General features: G+C 40.8%; 1 protein-coding gene across 1 annotated transcript in view; it reads right to left on the minus strand.

Annotated features, from left to right (window-relative positions):
• Positions 1-237: 237 nt before the first annotated feature.
• Positions 238-21,274, minus strand: part of LOC126187646 (chromosome-associated kinesin KIF4A) — a 280,963-nt gene continuing 259,926 nt past the window's right edge. The window contains exons 17-19 of the mRNA XM_049928846.1: positions 16,003-16,179; positions 7,766-7,842; positions 238-698 (exon numbers count right to left, since the gene is read on the minus strand). Coding sequence (XP_049784803.1) covers positions 617-698; positions 7,766-7,842; positions 16,003-16,179 — 336 coding nt within the window. The 3' untranslated portion in view covers positions 238-616. The remainder of the gene's footprint in view (positions 699-7,765; positions 7,843-16,002; positions 16,180-21,274) is intronic.

The raw sequence follows: 21,274 nt of genomic DNA on the forward strand, positions 1-21,274 counted from the left end.
TATTCACCAGCCGTGCTGCTATTGCCTCAGTGATTTTCCAGTGGTCAAAACAGACTCCTAAAGAAGCCTTCGCCGCTGCCATGGAATCATGGCGTCAGCATTGCGAAAAATGTGTACGTCTGCAGGGCGATTACGTCGAGAAGTAACGCCAGTTTCATCGATTTCGGGTGAGTAGTTAATTAGAAAAAAAATCGGAGGCCTTAGAACTTGAATGCACCTCATATAACAAAACAAAAATTGTCAAGTTTTATAAAAGAAATTTTATTACGTCACATGCAAAATATAAAATAACTTATTTACAAAAGTTGCTTTCAGTCAGTGATGGTCATTATGTTACAGTATTAAGATAATTTAAATTGCCCTATACACGTGTAAAAAACTACTACGAATCCCAACATTCCTACATCATAGATGAAGAACATCTCCAACCCTTCCATCATTTTATTTCTGTGTTCCACACATCACACAGTTTGTACTTGTAGGACATATAAAAAGATAAAAAAGGTAAAATAAGGCAGTTTATATACAAGCGTGGTATTCAGTCATTATTTTACAGCTACAAAAAGTAAGATTAAAGAATTTATATACAAATGTAAAAAGTCCAGTATGAACACACTTATTCCTGTGTCAAGGAGGAAAAAAATCTCACACTCTTCCTCTTTTTTGCTTCCGAGCTAATTTCATCATCTGACGATAACCTGAAACATATTGATATTATACATTATAACTACAACCAACTTTTTTAAATTTCATACATTGTTCCAAATGAGCAGAAAGGTAGAAATAAACCACTGTTAATTTGTTATTTCTTTGTATATTTCTGGAATCTTAGACAGCAGATCTGTCGAGAGTTATAATTATTATTCTTTATTCATATTTTGTTGTTATATGTTGTGCACAATGTTCATCTACATCTACAGTTTTTCATGTATTCTTGTAATAATTACTCTTTAAGCAGAGAATCGGTCATTCATGTTAAGCACATTGCGTAAAAATGTTGTCTATTCAACTGTACTTTCTGAAACATTGCTGAAATGGTTACTCATCTTTAAAGTCAGCAGAGTCCACTGCATAAATAACTCCGCAAATGAATTAGCTTGTGAACATCTTTACATAGGTTATGGGTCAAGCAAGATACATGGAAGTAGAAAATTGGATACGTAACTATTTGTCATCTTTTATAAAGGAGCACATGCACAGGTCAGTAATGCATTGTAAATCAGCAAATAGTCCAAAGTGATGTCAGATAGCAAATTCTTTTCCCTTTTCTTTCGCCTTTGTCCCATATCTACACAGGTTTGGTGTGATTAATTTTGGATTTGGCATTGTTAGTTTAAGAGGTGGCAGGATGCCCTTCTTGTCTCCATCCCATTACCACCTCCCCCCTCCCCGCAGAGTGGAATACATGTACCCCAACTGTCTACATGTAGCATTATCAATGTGAAAGTGTGTGAATATTTTTTCAAATGTTTGAGAATCATGTAACAAACAGGATATTGGTAACAGTCCAGTATTCACCTAGTCAGATGTGGGAAACCACCAAAAAATCACATTCACACTGTCTGGCACATAGGCCCTCATCATTAATCCACTGGGCAAATTCAATTCGAGGCTGACATATCTGCCAGAATACTGGAAGAGGTGTAATAACACATGCTGCTCCCCAGGTGGGAGTTAGCTGGCATGTTAATGTCTGTAAATGAAATTCACAGAATTATTTTGTCACTCGTCGAAGTACAGCCAGAAAAAAATCAGTTAGCTGATTTTAAGTTCATCAACAGAAAATTTTGTCTATTATCAATGAATTCTCCATTCATAAAGGGAACATTTAGCAGAGGAACATCAAAGAAATGTTAGTTGAATCTATTAGTGATTCAAACTACACTTAATATGTACAGCACAGATTACTGCTAGACACAGACGATGCGGGAAAGATGCACTCACACAAGCACCCAGAGGCAGAGAGGAGTAGTAGTACTAGTAGTAGAAGGCGTTACTGTAGTTAAAGAAAAGAAGGATGAAATTCAGCATCCACATGGAAACCAGGTATCTGATGATACACTCTGTGATGTCTTTAAAGACTGCAACATATCATTTGATTACCACGAAAACTATGCAAGTTGACATAACTTTAGGCCACCTGTCAGATTTGCAGACTATGACATGTATGCATTATTAACACAAGCTTTGGCATGATTGTGGAAACAGAAGACATTTCTATTTCAGATGCCTTAAAGACAAAATCTGGTCTAGAACCATGTCTGCTGAATACAAACCCTTAATAAGATTGGAAACCGAGTCTTGTAGGACTTCTAAAGAAAGCAAAACCTTTAACCTGTCATTGCATACTGCAAGAGGTCTTGAACAAGAGTAAGGATTAGACTAAAATCCAAGTAAAACTTTTGATGTTAAGACAGCATTTCTATACAGCAATCTGCAAGCAACCAGACTCATTCAACGATGATTATATAAATAAAATTTGTTACCTAAAAAGAGAAATTTATATGGCCTCCAAAGAAACTGAATGAGAAATTCTAAAATTATCTGATAACATTGGAATTTATATATACTGATGATGATTATGATGTACATTTTATCTGTTTCTATGAAGACAGATACACTGTTATTGCACTGTTTGCTGATGTTGGACTAGTTATTGGAAGCAGTACTGAAGTTTTGAACAAGCTGAATCAAAAGTCCGAAGTAAGATAAAACAAAATATTTCAAAACTTACTGAAGCAAATTTAGTCATAAACCAATGCTTAGTCACTGGAAATGATAAAATACATTTTTCAGTACACAGAAGAACAACGAAGTCAGATATATTCTTTGAAGTCTCGACATTACTTGTCTATGGTGATTCCAACTGCTGAGGTCATATCTCAACTAAATACGGCACCAGTGGAGTTCTTATCATGCGAGGATAGCCCACTGTCTGGTATGCTTGAAAGGAACACCAAGTGGAAACTTCAACAGCTGAAGCAAAGTACCGTTTCTTCTATTGCAATATAGATCGGAAGCAATGCCTTCGATAAGAACTTGGAAAGACAAGTCTTAATCAACTGACAATCAAGCTGTCATACATGTATTTGAGAATACCCATGAAAGAAAAATACCAAGAGACAAGAAATGGAATTTCACAACGGTTCGTTCACTAACATTTCAGAAAGGGTATCTAATCAAAACATGTTGAAAGCTCACATCACCTTGTCGACACATTGACTACACCACTGACTCAATAACTGAAGAATTAAGAAGAAAAATAATCGAGGAGTGTTCAGAGTTTATGATCTATACAGACTATAAATTAAAGTCCCCATATAAAGCAGTTTATGATGATGAAACAAGCCGATTTCTACCTGAAGAACAGACCACATCAAACTTAATCAGAGTTGAAATTAAAGGAGTGGCAGTAGAAAATAGTCAATATGCATATTTCTCTGGCAACATTACAATTAGCAAAAGACTAAATTTGCAGGTATATCAGCTCTCCTCGCGCGCGCGCACACACACACACACACACACACACACACACACACACACACACACACACACACACACCCCTCTGTAAGAAGTTTATACAGCAGTTTGAAATAATAGTTACAAAAGCTGCTAACAGATGGCGCTGTATACGCTGTACAGCTCGTATCAGCATACATAAGTGAAATAATCGTATGAAAACAATCTTTGCAAACAATCATATCTCAATGTTTTCAAAATGTTCACCATTGGCACTAGAGAGGTGGCGCAAACGGAGAATGAAATTCGCCATCACATTTCGTAGCGTCTCAACTGAAATGGATTCACATGCCACAGAGATCGCCGATTCAAGCTCGTCCAGAGCGGCGGGATGCTTCGGGTAGACCATGTCTTTCACTGTGCCCCCCCCCCCCCCCCAAAAAAGGGGATATTCCAAAGCAATGACTCAATTCCCGAAGTATTCCTCAAGAAAGCGAAACACTTGTTCGGTCCGATGTGGTCGGGCTCCATCTTGCATAAACCATTCAGTACCGGGTCGATCCTCTAACGCTTGCTGTGTGGCGACAAATTGTTCCAAAATTGCAACGTAATGTGCACCAGTGACTGTTTCTCGAATGAAGAAAGGGCCAATAATGCCTCTGCTGCATACTGCAGCCCACACAGTAACTTTAGGAGAATACAGAGGTTTCGCTTCACACCAATATGGCTTTTCGAAACCCCAAAAGCGCCAGTTCTGCTTATTCACGTATCCATTCAGGTAGAAGTGTGCTTCATCTGTAGACCAGATGCAGCCAACATCAAATCCTTCACTAGCAATCATTGTAAGCATCTGATTAGCAAAGGCAACCCTTTGTTGCACAGCTCGTAGGGGTATGGCCTGGTGAGTTTGAATTTTGAATGGAAACATGTGTAGGCTCTTTCTCAGTATTTTCTGCGTGCTGGAACGCTTCAAACTAGTCTCAGATGCAATTCTACGGATGGATGACATTGGATTTCGCTGAATAATTCCAGAAACTGTTGCAATATTTTCAGGCGTAACTGTGGTTTGCTTGCGGCCAACATGCCCCACTAGATCATCAGTTACGCTGCCTGTTCGTTGAAATTTTGCGAAGAGCGTACGAATGGTTTTCGCATCGGGTCCTTCTGGAACATTAAATCGGGCTTGAAAACTTCGCCTTGTTGCCGTAGGACTCTCTTCTAATCTGTGGTACTCTAGCACCAGAAAAACCCGTTGTTCAATGGAGTACATGGTTTTAATCTCTTCCTTCGGTACGCTAACCTCCTTTCACGTTTCAATAGTGGAACTGATCGCTCTGGGCTTCGGATCACTATTTATACTAGGCATTACGTACGGTGATTACAGTGCCATCTGTTAGCAGCTTTTGTAACTATTATTTCAAACTGCTGTATAAACTACTTACAGCTTTCACAATAAATATACCATTTACTGAATTCCTCTATCGATCTTTGTTTTCGAGATATTTAATTTTGAAATCAGGGAGTCCTTTTCTGGACACCCTGTAGGAGATTGTCTATCTGCCTCTTTACACAAACTATAGTATCTTGTTGTTATCCACATTAGAAAGATATGATGGAGTCTACTTCAAATACTTCTCCGTCTTTAAGCAACAGTTATGTGAAAATCTTTTACATCTGGGAAACCTGTATGAGAAACAGTATTGGAAGACTGACTATGAGAAGGTTAAAGGAAATGTATCACACAAGTTTGAGTTGTGTAGAAGTTGCAGTAGAGAAGATAGACTTGTTAGAACAGAAAAATGCTTTTAGGCAAGTGAGTGAATTATACCCATTACTTTCTATCACCGTGACACATAAGATAATTGTAGGAGTGAAAGTGTGATAGAGAGATGAAAATATGAAAGCAATGGTGGAGGGAAATGGAGGAGAGATATGGAAAAGGCTAAGTGTGTGGGGGGAAGTCTTGGGAAAATAAGGATAGAAATTTAATGCAAAGAAGTGTAAAGTGACTGTGAGAATGAGCAAAAAGATGGAGTAGCAATGGTTGTATTAGAAGGCAAGTACTAAAGAAAGTAAAAATTTCTAGTGCCTGGGGAGTGTAACAGAACACAGTGGGTAGAATGACAAAAATATTAAGAAGCCTAGTATGATGCAAAAATTAGTCACTGAAAAGAAAGCAAATGTTATACCAAGCATATTATGTTCAATACTCCCACATGCTGAGGCCAAGATTGTCCTGAACGGAGCACAGTATATATCTTCTTGGGTGGTCATAAAATAGATCTTATGCCTCATTTGCTTAGGACCCTCCCTATTTTATAAGAAGTAGCTGTGTATGAAGGAATAAGTATATACAAGAGATGCACTGTCCACTTAAGAATAATCTTTGTTTAAGGGATCATGCAATTTGCAATATCTCTTGCCGTCAGTCAGTCCATCGAAACCATTACGAGAGTTAGCTGATCCTGACAAAGATGATGGAGATGATCACAGAACATTGGAGATTTTACTCTAATGTAACACAGCATGAAGACCTAGAAAATATTACACATCTGGACATGTTACTTCACTGCATTCAAATACATTAATTTTGTTAGGAAGTGTTCCTGATTAAATATGAATATACACACACTTCAGATGCCCCTACAGAACAACTAATAGTTCAAATGCCTTACAATCATCACTAACTACAGGGTGTGGCAGAACCGACTATGCAGTTTCTATCGATTACCACTGGTGCTGTGGTGGGAGTAGGCAGTTGCACATGGTCTGCCTTTGTTCAGTCGTTGACCCCATTTCAGTAGCCAACATGGTCTGGACTAGTGCACATTGTGATTTTGCCATTTACACTTGTTATGAAAACAGAAGATCTGTGATCGCTACACAATGAGCTTTTTGGTGACAGTTCAACATTCCATACAACAATGCAAACACAATTCGGTCCTGGGTTCGGCAGTTAGAGGAAACTGGTAGCACACTAACAATAGATACACATGTCCGACACAGATCCATCAGAACGCCAGAAAATGTGCAGCAGGTGAGAACAGCAGTTCAACAATCGCCACAACATTCTGCTTGATGACATGCTGTTGCATTGGGGATTTCAGACTGCAGTTTGAGAAGGATTCTGCAATGTGATTTGAAGTGCCATCCTTTCAAAATAATGATTGCTCAAGAATTACACCCAGCAGATTACACCAACTATCAAAATCTGTGTGAGAAACTGCTTGCTCAGATCGCTCTGAATGCAGCTGTCTTCAGTAGCTGATGAGGCACATTTTCATCTTAGTGGGTGCGTGAATAAGCAAAACTTTCACTACTAAGCTGAAAATAACCCCTGAATTATTCATGAAAGAACGCAACAATCTGCTAAAGTGACAGTGTAGTGTGCCATATCACAATCTGGCATGACAGGCCCTTACTTTTTTGGAGAAGAAGGAGTGACCAAGACAGGGAATTCCACACGTTATTTTTCAATATACTAAGATGGTATCTGTCCTTTCGGACATGTATGAAAGAACAGATACCATTGGTGACCATGCAGCTCGTTAGAATGAAATTACAATGAAATGAACACCATTAGCTGCTTACAGGCGTTGACATATGTCAATGGGGACAGATGAAAATGTGTGCCCCGACCGGGACTTGAACCTGGGATCTCCTGCTTTTTGAATGTCGCAAAATTTTCTGCAACCCAGAATGGACGAGATTGTTGAGGAACATGGACTAGAGGACTCGTGGTTCCAACAGGATGGAGCTACTGCTGACACATCTTGAATTTCTCTTGATGTTTTAAGAGAAATGTTTCCGGAATGCCTCATCTCTGAGGGGTGCTGTCGAGCGGCCTGTGCAGTCACCAGATTTGAGCATTTGTGACTACTTTCTTTGGGGATATCTGAAGGAAAAGGTTTTTCAAAAGCCGCCCTCACATCCTATCGGAGTGAAAAGAGCGGATTACTGATGAAGTGAATGCCATACCCCGCGATGTGTGTGCAAGAGCTGCTTGAAACTTCAGGGATCGTCTACAACAATGTATTGATGCTAATGGCCGCCATATTGAGGACATTATTTTCAAAACTAAATGAAAGTAAAATGGTGTATTGTACTAATTAAGAAAAAAAAAACTTTTTTCTCTATACATACAGATTTACTTTTTATTGCTCCTTAAAACTGCTTAGTTGGTTTTCCTGCACCTTGTATAAGACTGTTTAACGGTCAATGTTTTATTTTTGGTGGCTCATTCTTTTTATCAGTGTTGCATTTGTGACTTCTCATTGATATAACAAGATAAGATCGTTTCACTTACCGTGACCTCTTTCCACTGCTCACAGTTTCGTCCTTCTCATCTGAAGAGTTGGAGAAGTCAAAAAGTAACCTCCTTGGCTAAAATAAGAACAAAAATAAAGTTAAATAAATTCTTGGACTTATAATATCTGTTACACATAAACAATTTTAAATCTATGCAAAGAATATTACGTAATCATTGGAGCAGTTTCTTCTTCATTTAGGCTCACATTTAGAAATATGAAACTATTTCAGGCAACTAATACATATAAAACCTGTATTGTGAGCAATCAACTTCGTAGCTGGCAATTCACTGTAATTGTAATCATGTCCCAGAAACATTCAGGATCCGGTCACATCAAAAAATTGTACACATGGAAAGTACAAACATAGTTCTTGAAGCAAAATAAATTTTGTAATACAAGTGCAACACACTGAATGCCAGAAACTCTGGAAGTTTATTAACATAAATAAATAAATTAATAAATAGATGAGAGCAATTTGCAAGCTTTTCAATGACTTTCAAAAAGCACTTTGACACAATGAAAGCTGCTGCTGCTGTCTACAGTCTGAAGATTGGTTTGCTGCAGTTCTTCACATTAGTCTATCTTAGGGTTGCCAGATAATCAATTATTAATGGATTCCTTTGTTTTTGGCTTTAATTTTGCCCCTCCATTTTTTTCTTTAACGGGAGTCAGTAATTTTCTGTTTAAGTTCTGATAACTTTCTGTTGGGAAAAATTGCCAGGTTTAACATGGCCCATAGAAGAGAAGATATTTTTAGCTTGGAATGTGACTATCTTTGGTCAGAGACTCTTATTTTATATCAATGTTGGCAACAACTGCAAGCAAAGCAAAACTAAGAATGGTTCAAAAGTAGCATCATTCTGGTCCTTGCTTGTAGAGTGTAAGCCTTCTCATCACAATTGACATTGTTTGTACTCTGTGCACACAACTTGCATTGTGTTCAAGCAAACTGCTTGTGGGAGTCGCCAGAAGAACATCTGCAAATGCACAATGAAATGCAGCATTATTCTGTGGCATCAACTGCACGGACAATCTGGTTTACTTTTTGATTATTATTAGTAATTTTTCTACTGGCTTAGATTTTGCAGTTGACTGGTGTTCGAGCTTTAGGAAATAAAAAGTTTTTGCCTGACTACTATGTTGTATCTCTTTAGCAGATGGAGATAAGCTGTAGTTGGCTAAAGTGGTGACCCGGTATACTGAATTCCGTTTTAGATGAGCAAATGCAGCACTGTTCAGTATCGTCTACTGCAGAGTCGGCGTGTCTGGGTGATGCACAGAGTACTACAGATTGGTGAGACGCTTTATTGAAACTCAGTGAAGATTTATGATGTGACACTGAAAACCAGGAAACTTTTCTATTGCATCAAGAGACGGCCGTTCGGCATATAACACTAGCAAGATGAAGATACGTCGACCACATTTCATTCCTGAGAAATCGGAAATATGTCTTGCAATGATAGATCTGACTTTCCAGTACCACAGCATTCTACACGAAGACAACAAATTTATGATTGCTGTTAGTGCATTTGGCAGTAAAACAGCAACAAACAGCGCAGATATAATACTTCGCCCGCCCACCATGCAGAAGTGTACGCATTTTAAACAGTTCTCTTTGAATGACTACATCGGCGAGTGCAACAACATGTCCAACAAGCACTACGTGGTGGAAAAGAGAGGAGATAAGTCACCTTCGGAATTTTGGTGGCACCTCTGAAGCTTAGGCGACGACATCAAGTTGCCAGATACGACGCTGCAACATGTATGGCGCGTACAGTTGCCAGAGGCAGTTAGAACAGCTGTGGTGCTTTCCAAGATGCGTGATTTTCACTGTTGCTCTCACTTGCTGACAAAGTCTATGCCTCTTTAGATGCAGGGTGTACGTCGTCTGTGACGTTCGAACGCAGCAGTACAGATGTCCAGGAAGCTGCAGCAATACAGTGCCAATGCCAACAAACATACGTTACTCAACAATTGAATGAGCTACGAAAACACACTGACAACATGCAGTGACAGGTATCGACATTGCTCGGAGGTAAAGCAACCCCCTAAAAGAAGAGCAAGGAAGATAGCAATGTGTCTGGAATGCATCTGCTGGTTCCACTGTCACCTCGGAAACAAGACAATGCGATGCACATCACCCTGCACTCACCCAAATGGCAACAGCAGCTGGCGATAGCTGCCACCGGTTGTGAGTTCGAACATCAGCGCCTACCACTGCGAGGTGAGAGCGTTGACAGGAAACTACTGGCGAGTAACCCTTTTTCTTTACCTTCGCTGTCCCACTGACTTTTTGTCACAGATGCTAAATATGGCCATGCTTATCTAATCGACTCAGGCCAGACATCAGTGCATTGCCTGTTAGAAGTTGCAATGTGAAGCTTCCTCCATCTCAATCAAGGCTCACAGCAGCAAACCAGACTTCAATATGACTTATGGAAAATTCCAGATAGACGTACATCTCTGTTTCCAAGATCGTTTACCATGGACTTACATGATTGCTGATATGTCAAATGTAATATTGGGTGCAGAATTCTTGTTTCATTATGTGGTTGGAGGAAATATCGGCTCATCGAGCATCTGCCGGGGTAAGCAGAGCATTAAAGGCACCCTAAGATGAGGTTCTCTGCCTACGTTCGATGACAGGCCTGTTCGATGACAGGCAATGCCACCTGCAGCAATCTGTGCCATGTGCGCAGACAGTTAAGCACAAAACGGTCCATCACATCAGGACTACACCTGGTCAACCATAGTTCCTCATCATTTCACCGCAGTGAAAGGTAGAATTTGAAGAACTCTTGTGCTCGGGAGTCGTTCATAGACCTAACAGCCCGTGGTCATCACCACGTCATCTAGTGGAGAAGAAAGACAGGACCTGGAGACCACGTGGAGCCACTCAATATCCGTACTATTCCTGATCACTATCCGATACCACATATTAGAGATTTTACGCACGCGCTGGCAGGCATTACCACTTTTAGTGTCACTGACTGCCAGAAAGCATATTACCAGATACTGGTAGCACCTGTTGATATACCGAAGACGGCAGTCATGACGCCATTCGGTTTATTTGAATACCTCTGTATGCAGTTTGGTTTGAAAAATGTGGCACCAACTTGGCAACAGTTTCTTGGCGAAGTAGTAAGAAGTTTACCATACAGATTGTATATCTCTATGACATCCGTGTCTTTTCCGCATCTGAGAAATTGCACGAACTGCATCTAAAGACTGTTTACCAACGCACTGATGCAGATGGCATTTTGGTCAATGAATCAAAGTGTTTACTTCGATGACATCAGGTGCCATTCTTGGGATACTGTGACAGCAGCCAGCATCTGCCCACTGAAAGATGAACTTACCATTATCGAAGCGATACCTCGCCCCTTCAATTATCACCAACTACACTGGTTCCTTGGAGGAGTTAATTTCCACAGACAACATCTGCCGAATGGGGCAACCATCCAGGCACCTTTGACATCAGCACTAGCCGGCAAGGACACAGTGGGCAAACGACCCTTGCAATGGACACCAGAGATGCTGACGGCATTCAATAAGACCAAGGGGCGTCTATGTCAGGCAATCGTGTTGGCACACCTGGTTCCTCAGGCACAACTGGCAATAGTTGCAGATGCCAGCCAGCAAACCACTGGCACAGCTCCACACCAGCATGTCTAAGGCCACTAGCAGCCTCTGGGCTGCTTCTCCCGTAAGTTTACATCGTCATAAGTTAAATGTAGCGTTTACTATAGGGAATTGCTGGAAATTTATGAAGCTGTCAGACATTTGCGGCCACAAGTGCAAGCCAAGCCATTCAAGGTTTTCACAGACTACAAGCCAATTACTTTCCCTTCAGTAAGAACAAGGATGGCTGTTCACCATGACAATTTAGACAACTTTAATTCATCACACAAATCACAACAGACCTGCAGCATATAAAAGGAGCTGCGAATGTCATGGCAGATTTCCTGTCTCTGTTGGAATCAATTTCTCAGGCTACTGACAACAAGTGAGTTAGCTGCTGCGCAAGAGACAGACCAACAACTTGCCAAATTCCGTTACGACAGTACATCCAGGTTACGCCTGTGGCAGAGTTTGTGAGGTTGGTGTGATTTATCACAAGGAAAACCGAGACCTTTTGTACCAAGAAATTGCGATGGCAATTATTTGACAGCATCCATGGGCTGGCTCATCCGGAAATAAATGCTAGTGTCCAACTGATGACGGACAGATTCATATGGCCCAACATCAGGAAGGCCTGCTGTAGCTGCGCCAAAATGTGCTTAGACTGTCAGGGGGCCAAGGTTGGAAGACATGCACAAAGCAGTAGGAGACATCTCACTTACAATCCTATGTTTCACACATGTGCACCTGGACATTGTGGGACCTCTGTTGCTGTCGGGAGGGTACCGTTGCCTCCTTACTGCAGTGGAGGCAGTTCCATATCAGACATTTCTGTGGAAACGGTGGCAGGGGTATTTCTTTCGTCGTGGATCACACGTTTCAGCTGCACTTTACATGGCACCACAAACCAATGGCGTCAATTCGAATCGATGCTGTTCTCAGGATTGGTTACCCTCTGTGGTTTTTCACTATCATCATGCCACGGCTTACCACCCAACAAGCAATGGAATGATGGAATGCTGGCATAGAATGTTAAAACCCACTTAAATGTGCCACGTGCAGACTTGTTCATCAGATTTGTCACTGGTTTTGTTGGGCCTTCGTACAACATTAAAAGCAGATTTAGGAGCATCCACTGCAGAACTGGTTTATGGTGAACCCTTAAGACTGCTGACAGAATTCTTCCACTGATCAAACTGGGCCACAACAGACCGAATTGCCTAATGCACTGCGAATGAGCATATTGCCAGACTTCACCCAGATGCTGTCTCGAGACATGGGGCAGTAACTACGTTTGTGCACAAATGTCTACAGTCACGAATACATGTGACGCTATGGACAGACGCTGTCAAGTCAACACTTCAATCCCCATATTCTGGGCCCTACAGAGTTCCCTCCCGGGATGAACATACCATGCATATAGATCAAACTGGGAAGACCCAACTGGTATCATTGGAACACGTCAAACCTGCACATATGTTACCGACCAAAGAGGATGTACATGCTGAACACAACGTGTCACCTTCCACACTACTGGACATGGATGGCACAGTCTCGGCAACACAAGAGGAAGCAGTACCGTCACTGCCAGCATCGGAGGCTGAAGAAGTTCAAACAATGCCTTCAGTACACGCAAGAGCTGGATGTCTGGTGACATATAAACACCCCTACATTCCCAGAGCTCTGTTCTACCATTAGGGGGGGTGGGGGGGGGGGGGCTGTGTGGAAGTCAACAGAAGAACATCTGTGAATGTACAATGAAACGCAGCATTATTCTGTGGCGATGAGCGCATGGACAATCTGCTTTACTTTTTGATTATTATTGGTATTCTTTGTATTGACTTAGATTTTTCAGTCGATTACTATCGACTACTATGTTTTATCTTTTTAGCAGATGGAGATAACCTGTAGTTGACTAAAGGCTGGATCAAGTTATAGTCTTTAACATGGGGTAATAACAAATGAGTGATAGTGAAAACAATGTTTTAAATACTCCTCCAAAGAAGAAAGTAAAATCTCATCATCAGTAGGTGTATTTGAAGAAATGGGGAAAGTTATTTTCATGGGTAAAACTGGAAGGGGGGAATAAAGATACAGCATACTGCATGGTGTGCAGAAAGGATTTTAGCCTTGTTCACGGTGGACAGTGATCTCTAACAACATCTCTGTATTAATAGCATTCTCTATATTAATAGCATAAAACTGAAAATTCAAGTACAGAAAATCTAAATTCTGTAACTATTTTGTAAACTTTAATAACAAAATTGAATGAGATGATGATGTAGCATGTGAACTGGGTTTAGTTTATCACACTGCAAAGCATAATTTAAGCTACCTGAGCCTTGACTGTGGGAATAAACCATTACCCCATATTTTCACCAACTTAACAATTGCTTCAAAACTGAAAAATGATGTACGAAGACAGAGGTGCTAGTGAAAAATGTGCTAGCTCCTGCGAATGTTAAAGACTTTTTAAAAATTTTCAACTGTCCTTAAACGACTGCCCCAACACAATTTTGTTGAGAATGCTGATGAAATTTCTGTAGCAATACCTGATTTGATATGCCAAAGCTTCATAACTGGGTGTACATCAGGTATCATCATAGCAAATGTTAGTTTTGGAGGAGCAGACCTACTAACATTCAGTGAGGAGACAAACGGAAATCATTTTTTAAATTTGTGAATTTGGAATGGGCTGACATTCTATGTCACATTTACACCAGATGGCTTCCACTGCCTCCTGCTATAACTAGACTTCTGCACAATTAGGATGCAGTTAAAAGCTACCTGCAGAACACTGATGATTGCCCTAATTATTGTCAACAATTTTCATTAATGACTATTCTGAGCAAGTAGTTTTGCCTGAAATTTACTTACATTTTATTACGAATGTTGGAAGCCAATTGGAAATAGTACTAAAACTCTGGAAAGATGTGATTTAAGTATTTTCGAAATATACAAACAACTGAAACTTCTAACCACAAAAATCCATAAAAACATAGCTTCTATAGCAGCAAGGCAAAGGAACTCATGAACAGCTGTCTGTATCATTGCAAAATTAAATAGCTACAGATTTCACCAGTTTTTACACTTCTACACTGAAGTATTTTGGAGAAGTTTGATTTTACTGAAAATAATAAGTATGCATCTTTAGAAGCATTTGATCTACTAAAGGAAATTTGCTTTCAATATTTTGAGAATGCTGTGGAAATACTTCATCTTAGTGATCATGTGTGTTGATGACCTGTATGGAAAGTTCAGTAGTTATAGTGATACTCTATCAGAAAGTGTAAGCAAGGAATGTTGTGCCTTATCAAACTGGCATTTTTTTCAACAGTACCTGATCACAATGTTCCAGACTTATTTAGAGTTATTAGATTTTTTTTTTCCTTTTTCTTTCAGAGTCAAAGGATCCAATGTCTCTGTGGAGAGAGTTTTTCCACTTGTGAGAAAAAAGTGGAATTATACAAGAAACAGGTGCTCAGTAGACATAATCAAAGCAGAACTCTAAGTAGTGTTAAATTATGGTAGTCAGTCTCACGCTTTTTCTAAATTAATGAATGGCAATATCATAAAAAATGCTATATTATCAACAAAGTTCAACTGAACAAATGTGGAATATAAAATATATCAGGATTTACTCCTATGTAAATAACTAAATACCAGAAGGTAATGTTTTGCTCTTTTAATGTACAAAATCCTAGTAATTATGTATTTAGTATTTGTGTAATTTTAGGTTTTAATTTAGTTGTTTACTGGAAAATGTCTCTTGTATTAATGTGACTCTCAAAGAACAAGTATTAATGTCGCCAATGCCCATGAGTGTGTGTAACTATAATGCACTGAAAACATCTGGAGAGAGCAGTCATTAAAATATGGAAGGAACACCTTTTTTCTCTCTTTATCTGGCAACCCTACTCTATCTGTGCAAGTATGTATGTCTGCGTAACTACTACAACCTAGATCCATTAAGACTTGTGTACACCTGCCAGTTTTTAAAAGTGGGAAACTGGCTTCCCAATGCCACTGAAAGGGCTAACCTACTAGATTGGAAAAGGAATAAAATCTATAATTTAAAACTTAAGTACAAGGGCAGTAAACACTAAGTATTACCAAAAATATCTTAAATATCAACTATTTCTATTAATACTTGGTCTAGGAAGGGAAACTAATTCATGGCTGATCAACCACTGACAACACAACAAAGTTGTCTAAGCGAGCAAAATGGTGATCTTTAATTCATACCACAGTACTCTATCCACTACCACTATTGAAAGTTCTGCGGAATTTCACTCACTGCATTTAACTGAATACTGACTAAAATGTCACAATCTATAACTAATCAGCTTTGCAATTATGAAAACTATGAGGATTTGGCACAAATATAAGGCATCTGACTGTGTTTATGTATTTCACCATCTAATCTAGCCCCACCCCCAGATGTAACAGCAGCATTTTTCTCCTAAAGATTATTTATTTTGTTCCTTGCTAATCATAGTTGTAGCAATTTTGGAATGACTGCGGAAATTTCAACAATTGTTTTGTTCAAGGGAGAGGGAGATTTTATGTAAATGTTAATTAATTTTACACTCTTTATGAGAAAAATACCAACCTGGTCACGATTAACACAGACACTGGAATTACACTTGCAGTCTTCAGAGCAACAGTCACCTGCCTTTTTGCAGCCACAATGTTTGCTCGCACATTTTCCTCGACACTGGCATTTCACATGGCTCTCACCAGTGCTTTCCTTCTTTGAGGTTATTTCTAACTGTTCTTTCCTGTGTGTCTAAAAATTCAGTAAACATTTTTATGAGTATGTACAATAATAAATAACAGTAATTACATCACATCATGAGAGTTTTATAAAACACTTACTTCTGTAAATAATTACCTTGCAGTGCCTATTTTTGGGGGCAGAGAAATGTAATCAGACAATTGGGAACAATGTAATAAAGGATTTTAATTAATTAATTATTTTTTACAATAGTTAGAACAACTCTCAAACTTTTCTAAAAATAATTTAATAAGTATGCAATTCTTATGAAAGATCTTTCATTGTGGGCGCGGGCATATCCATTCTTGAAAATCTCTCAGAGTGACTTAATTCCACCCTTCCCTCCATTACGTTAATGTAGTACCATTACTGCACTGAACATACATACTTGGGCTTAGCATGACACCCACTGAAACTGCAATTACTTATTGATTGAAATTGTCAAATTTCAGAAAACTGTGATTGATCTGAAAACATTCTGCCTCACTACTGTTCATCTATACTATGCCATTCAATATACCACTGCTTTTTGGCATGGCAATACACAGGTAGTCATGTCAGATACAAAGCCCAGGGCTCCAGAACACAAGCTGCACAGTAGGCTTAAGATGATTCGATCATGTTATGGGTGCCCTAAAAACTATCAGTGTCTGAAGCAATTCATATCAGCGTAGAAAGCTTGTTCGAATTCCTCATCTGTGTGATACATAACTATTCTCTGCCTGTCTTGCACTTACCCAGAGCTCCACAATACAGATGTGCAGTTTTTCTCTGGCAAAAGTAACAGATCCAAGTGATGCTCATGTCTTCAACAACTCCATCAGATCACTAACTTGATATTTTAAATCTGCCAACTACTGTTAGAAGTTGGCTCTACTATGTCAGTAGATTTGATGCACTGTACAGGCAAGTTAACCAACAGATTTAAAAAAAAAAACTGACAGAATAAGACTTATATGTCTTGACAATGTTCCACGTTGGTTCTAATCACTCCATAACTGCATTTTGTGTGCACAAGCATGTATGTATATCATGACCTTGTTTTAGTTTATGCCCTTTTCAATGACTTTCATACTGTTTGAAGAAACTTTGTACACTATAGTGACATTCTTTTAAAAAGTTATTACTGTCATCTTTAACTTAAAGTTATTGCTTTATAAATTTACAATTGCAATTTCAGAATTTCAGCCTTTAGCCATGTAACAGTATGAGCTCTGGATTCCCAAGTGTTACAAGAGGCAGGTCTTAGAGTACAGTACTGCGACCCTTATACCACGTGACATATATTACCAAACGAAAGTGTTGGCATGTTGATAGACACACACATGCGCCCAAAATTCAAGCTTTTGCAATCAAAAAAAAGAGGGAAGGAGAGGGAAAGACAAAAGGATGTGGGTTTTAAGGGAGAGGGTAAGGAGCCATTCCAATCCTGGGAGCGGAAAGACTTACCTTAGGGGTGGGGAGTGGGGAAGACAGGTATACACTCGTGCGCACATGCACACAAAAATCCATCCGCACATATACAGACACAAGCAGACATTTTTACAAATGTCTGCTTGTGTGTGTATAAGCCACGTGTGAAAGCACCCACGTGATCTACCAATTGACCTGTCTACACTGTGATGCATTCTATGTGGGAATGACCAGCAACAAACTGTCCATTCGCATGAATGGACACAGGCAGACAGTGTTTGTTGGTAATGAGGATCACCCTGTGGCTAAACATGCCTTGGTGCACAACCAGCACATCTTGGCGCAGTGTTACACCGTCCGGGTTATCTGGATACTTCCTACTAACACCAACCTATCCGAACTCCGGAGATGGGAACTTGCTCTTCAATATATCCTCTCTTCCCGTTATCCACCAGGCCTCAATCTCCGCTAATTTCAAATTTCCGCCACTCATACCTCACCTGTCATTCAACAACATCTTTGCCTCTGCACTTCTGCCTCGACTGACATCTCTGCCCAAACTCTTTGTCTTTAAATATGTCTGCTTGTGTCTGTATATATGTGTGTGTGTGCGCGCGCGAGTGTATACCCGTCCTTTTTTCCCCCTAAGGTAAGTCTTTCCGCTCCCGGGACTGGAATGACTCCTTACCCTCTCCCTTAAAACCCACATCCTTTCGTCTTTCCCTCTCCTTCCCTCTTTCCCGATGAAGCAACCGTTTGTTGCGAAAGCTTGAATTTTGTGTGTGTGTTTGTTTGTTTGTGTGTATCAACATGCCAACGTGTTCATTTAGTAAGTTACATCATCTTTGTTTTTAGATATATTTTCCCCACATGGAATGTTTCCCTCTATTATGTATACATATATAGATAAAATTATACGTCACAGAGGGAATGCAGGAACTAGTGGGCTGAGGTACGAGAACTGCAGCCTTGGCAGCAGTATCAGCAGCCTGATTTCCAGGCAGACCGACATGACCATGAACCCACAAACGTCACAGTGGCTCCATCAAGAGTAAGCAAGTGACAGTTTTTCTGGTCCCATTGCACTAAGAGATAGTCAGTATCCAGTGCACAGAGACTTTGAAGGGCGCTGAGAGTGTCTGAGCGGAGGACACAATTGAAAAGCCTGTGTCGCCGGATGTCCTCCGTGGCCTGATACAGGGTGAAGAGCTCTGCTGTAAATATTGAGCAGCGTGCCGATACCAGAAAATGTCAGCGCCAATGATGAAGGTACACCTGACACCACGGTCAGTCCGAGAGCCAGCAGTGTACATAAAGGTACTATAGCGAAGTTCTATGTGAATCTCCTGAAATTGAAGGTGGTAGAAAGAGGCTGGAGTAGTGTCCTTAGGAAGCAAACTAAAGCCAAGGTGAACACAGGCCACCACACAAAGCCGAAGTGGTGAAGGATTCACATTCATCGAAGAAGGAGGCATAGGATGAGTGGCCAAAGTCATTGCGGTAGGACAGCGGTAGTTCAGCAGCTTCAGCATACAGACTCTCAACCAGGCTGGTGTAAAAGGTGCCCGTGGTCAAATGGATGCCACGATGGTGGATACTGTTGAGATGGCGTAAGAGGGATGGATGTGCAGATGCATAAACAAAGCACTCAGTCTAGTTTCAAACGGACAAGGGACCAGTACAAGTTGAGGAGTGTGGTTCGATCTGTACCTGTGAAAATACCATTGAGAACACACAGGACATTGAGGGACCGCATAACGGCTGTCAGGTAAGACACATGGGAGGACCAAGACAGCACCAGGAATTTCATAGTTCCAATGAATGGAAGACAACAGGCCCCAGAAGTAAAGATTGTGGGAGAAACCGATTGCGCCACCAGAAATTCACAAGGTGGTTTTGTCAGTGGAAAAAGGAAAGCCATTGTCACTGCTCCTTGAAGTAAAGACGATTGAGACATCGCTGAAGATGCCACTCAATGAGACTGGTCTGTGGAGAACTGCAATACATGACAAAATCGTCAACAAAAAGGGAACCAGAGTTACCTGGTGGGAGACAGGTCATTATAGGGTTAATAGTAATAGCGAAAAGGATTAGGTTTAGGACAGAACCCTGAGGCACACCGTTTTCCTGGATAAAGGTGGTTTGGTTGTTTGGGGAAGGAGACCAGACAGCATGGTCATCGGTCTCATCGAATTAGGAAAGGTTGGGGAAGGAAGTCGGCCGTGTCCTTTCAGAGGAACCATCCCGGGATTTGCCTGGGATGATTTAGGGAAATCACGGAAACCTAAATCAGGATGGCTGGACGCGGGATTGAACCGTCATCCTCCTGAATGCGAGTCCGGTGTCCAAGATAAAGGTGTCCGACAAGGCAGACCCCACACGCACATTGAAAACTCGATCCTTTAAATACTTCCCACGGAAACAGGGCAGGCGGCCACAGAAGCCCCATGTGTAGAGAGTATGGAGGATACCAGTTCTCCAGCAGGTGTCGTATGCCTTTTCCGAAACATGAAAAACACTGCCACAGTCTGGGATTTCTGCAGAAAACAATTCTTGACATGGGTGGACAAAGTGATGAGATGGTCAACTGCAGAACAGCATGCTCGAAATCCACACTGTGCAGTGGTTAGTGAATGGTTAGACTCTAGCCATGAATCAGCCAGAGAGAAAGTGTTTGTCCTTATGAGGCTTGGGTATGGGTATGACAGTTGCTTCATGCCAGCATCTGTGAAACGTGCCATCTGCCCAGATGCCGTTGTACGTATTAAGCAGAAAGTGCTTGCTTCCAAGAGAAAGGTGCTGCAACATCTGAATGTGAACAACAAATGGCCCTGGGATGGAGGAGCAGGATGAACTGAGAGCATATCTAGCTCCCTCTCAGTAAAGGTGGCATTGTAGCACTCATGATATTGAGAAAGGAAGGTTAACACCCAAGCCACTGCCACTTGTTTCTGATGGAGGAAGGCAGGGTGATAGTGGGAAGAGCTTGAAATTTCCGCAAAATGGTGGCCCATGGTGTTGGAGGTAGCAATAGGGTTCACTATGACACTGCCTGCTACCAATAGGCTGGAAATTTAGGAATGGATTGAGGTCCCAGAGAGCATTGGAGGTTGGCCCACACGACAGAGGAGAGGGTGGAACTGGTGAAAGAACTAGTGAATGAAATCCAGCTGGCTTTTTTGCAATCCCGAAGAACGCCACGACACTCTACATGCATCTGTTTATAATTAATGCAGTTTGCCATCGTAGGATGATGGTTAAAAATGCGGAGAACACGTCTCTGCACACTAATTGTGTCACGGCATGCCTCAGTCCATCAAGGAACTGGGACACGGTGTGGTAAAGAGGAAGTGCGAGGAATGGAACGTTCTGCAGCGGTAAGGATAATGTTTGTAAGATATTCCAGCTGGGGAAATCTTGTTCTTCAAAGGTCACCAGGGAGGAGAAAGCTGCCAGTCAGCCTTAGTAAGCTAAAAGACCTCAAGTTGATTAAGGTGGTCAGTCAAGATGGCACTTCTCAAACAGGTTCTGGAAGAACCCCAAAGGGGATGGTGCACATTAAAGTCGCCGAGCAGCACAAATGGCTGAGGTAGCTGCCCAATGAGCTGGAAGAAGTCTGCCCTGGTGACATAAAATGACAAAGGTATAAATGGTATAAAGGGAAAACATCAAGTGAGGACAGAAAAGGCAAACT

Source organism: Schistocerca cancellata, chromosome 5, assembly GCF_023864275.1.
Source record: "Schistocerca cancellata isolate TAMUIC-IGC-003103 chromosome 5, iqSchCanc2.1, whole genome shotgun sequence".
In the NCBI taxonomy this organism is placed as follows: Eukaryota; Metazoa; Arthropoda; class Insecta; order Orthoptera; family Acrididae; genus Schistocerca; species Schistocerca cancellata.